The sequence below is a fragment of the Nicrophorus vespilloides genome, unplaced genomic scaffold (assembly GCF_001412225.1).
Source record: "Nicrophorus vespilloides isolate i.1.1-1 unplaced genomic scaffold, Nicve_v1.0, whole genome shotgun sequence".
NCBI classification, from domain to species: domain Eukaryota; kingdom Metazoa; phylum Arthropoda; class Insecta; order Coleoptera; family Silphidae; genus Nicrophorus; species Nicrophorus vespilloides.
The window spans coordinates 1,251-3,867 of record NW_017098838.1 but is presented as its reverse complement, the minus strand read 5'-3'; the positions used below and the strand labels follow the sequence as shown (position 1 = coordinate 3,867).

The 2,617-nt window shown below is 30.6% G+C and overlaps 1 protein-coding gene across 1 annotated transcript; it reads right to left on the bottom strand.

Annotated features, from left to right (window-relative positions):
• Positions 1-1,036: 1,036 nt before the first annotated feature.
• On the bottom strand, positions 1,037-1,646 carry LOC108563338. Its single transcript, XM_017921987.1, has 2 exons — positions 1,565-1,646; positions 1,037-1,505 (listed from the first exon to the last, which is right to left on the bottom strand). Exons 1-2 carry the CDS (start codon positions 1,619-1,621, stop codon positions 1,170-1,172), a joined length of 393 nt encoding a protein of 130 aa, XP_017777476.1. The 5' UTR covers positions 1,622-1,646; the 3' UTR covers positions 1,037-1,169.
• Between the last annotated feature and the right edge of the window lie 971 nt (positions 1,647-2,617).

Here is a 2,617-nt window from a genome sequence, read left to right as displayed (position 1 = left end):
AGGCATTTTGATTGGAACCTTTGTATAATTTGTATGTTCAATTTACTGGCTTCACTCTACAATTGGATACCATACGTCCATATTGGTTTCAGAAATACTTTGTATATAAGTAATTTATTTTCCACTGATAATTCCGACCTTATCCCTAGAAGCCAGTAGAGTTTTCTAAACTTTATTTCTAATTGCTCGCTCTTAGCCTGAATGTGATCTCTCCAGGTGAGTCTTCTGTTTAGATGCATGCAATTGCCTTTTGTTGCTTTGGGCAGATCTTGCCCATTAAGTCTTACAGTTGGGCAGGAGTCTTTCTTTAGCGTGAATGTGATATGCACCAATTTCATTTAGTTAACTGCTATTCTCCATTTTTTAAGCCATTGTTGTAGCTTATCTAAATTCTGCTGTAAATATTCAGATGCTACTGCTGGATTTTCATCTGGTGCCAAGATCGCTGTCTCATCAGCGAATGTTGCAATCGTAGAACCTTTGATTATATTGGATATAAATCGGTGTATTCTATTTTTACCTGTAAGATTCTATTATCGAGGTATGATTTTTTTATTTTAAAATAATTATATGGCAAGTTCTTCTTTATTTTGTATAGAAGTCCGAGATGCCAAACTTTGTCAAAAGCTTGCAATATGTCTAAAAATGCAGCTGAGCAGTATCTTTTACTTTCCAGGTCTTGGTACTATTCTGTTTACTTGCTCTATTGTGCCATGTTTGCAACGAAAGCCAAACTGATGGTCTGGTATCAGCTTAATTGACGCTATAATAGGTTGTAATCGAATAGCAAGAAGTTTTCGAAAACTTATGGGTCTGTACGTTTGCAACGAAAGCCAAACTGATGATCTGGTATCAGCTTGTTTGACGCTGTATGTAGTTTTTAAATGTATGTGCAAAATTGAATTAAACAATAATTGAAATCATTTTTTTTTACAAAGAATGAAAATAATTAGCCAAGTTCAAAAGTTTCCTATAAAAATATTATTAAAATTTTCAACACTTTATACTAATTTGAAAATTCGAAACTTTACTCAATTTAAAGTAGCCCAAAAGTTTATTATTTGGACAAAGTTCAATAAACAACAGATACTGAAAAAAATGTTGAATATTCTATATTAGTACTACAAAAGTATTATTTACTTGCAACGAAATGTATAAATCACTTTTTTTTATATGTTTTTAAGAACGCAAAGATGAGCATTGTATGCTTTCTCGCAGGTATCAAATTTCTTATCTTCTGGTTGGCATTTTTCCAAAGTGACGAGAGTATTCTTCAAAGTATTTTCTTTGAATATCGGATTGAGTTCCTCCATTTTGAGAGTGTGGTCATCCTTCAATATATTGAACTTATTCATCATACATAAACTGTGGCATTTAACTTCTTCGAAGGTCGGGTAACCGTCGATGCTGTCTAAATACACCAACTGCTTTACATCTACTTTCTCGGTATTGGCGCATTCGAGCCTTGCATCAGCAATTTTTTGAATAAATTCCGGCGAGTATAACTAAAAAAAAACACAAATCGCATAAACAAAAATTATGTTTTAAATAATATTTCACTCACAATTTTTTCGCTCTGAGCTAAACCCACGAAAAGGAGAACTACTACAATAACTTTCATGATGCTCTTCTTCTGATTTTGGAAAATTGACTGTCTCTCTACATCAGGAGAATTTATATTTAAAGCAAAAACAATTATCAGATGCAATTTTATTATTATTATGAAGCTGTGTAATTATCATACTGGTTTTACAAAAAAAATAATCGCAACCAGTGCGTAATCTCTCTAATGATGTTATTAAAGTATTATTTCTTCTTTGGTTACATAGAAACGTTGTAAATATTATTTATTTTTATATAGCAATCATCGTGTATAATTAATAATAAATAAATATAAATCTTTTTTAAATAATCTAATTATAAACGATTATTAACGACTTCCAGTGAGAATGAAAGCTGAACTTTGACCACAAAGTTATGCATTTATAATCCAATCTTACAGAAAAAAAATCTAGTATCATATGATAATTGCATGGTTTCTGAGTGGTTTGTCACAACGTGCGAGATCGCTCACAATCTGCATAAATGTATTGTCGAAGATATTAGATGTAGTTTATAAATATGTACAAATATTGAATCCAAAAATAAATTATTTTATAAAATTGCTTTAAACAATAATTGAAATCAATAATAATAATACTAATATTTATTAGTTACAATGCAACCAAAGGGCTATCGACTTAAGTCTTTCCGCCCAGAGACACGAAAAACATAAATTGTCACAATAAAAAATGCATTCCTAAAAAAAGAAAGTAAATGTGAAAAACATGAAATTATAAATTATGCCAAATAAAAGTAAATCTTCTCAAAATTAAACAAATAAAAATATATATTCTGAAGCATCATTCTGCTGAAAAATGATAAAATTCATTCGGACATGGTCCCTTCCATAATGAAAGTGCCGGCCGTCCCCTGATTCACATCCGTAGGAGACTCCCGCTTCTGATCATCCACATCGAACATTAAAACTAATTGAATTCATTTTTAATAAAGAATGTAAATAACTACCGAAGGTCAAAAGTTTCCTATAAAAATATGAATAAAATTTACTATTATT

Excerpts from the sequence above, each read along its gene's own strand:
- LOC108563338 (XM_017921987.1), bottom strand. The coding sequence starts at position 1,621 with ATGAAAGTTATTGTAGTAGTTCTCCTTTTCGTGGGTTTAGCTCAGAGC. Across the intron at positions 1,506-1,564 it reads TAGCTCAGAGCGAAAAAATT|TTATACTCGCCGGAATTTAT; the intron begins GTGAGTGAAATA and ends GTTTTTTTTTAG.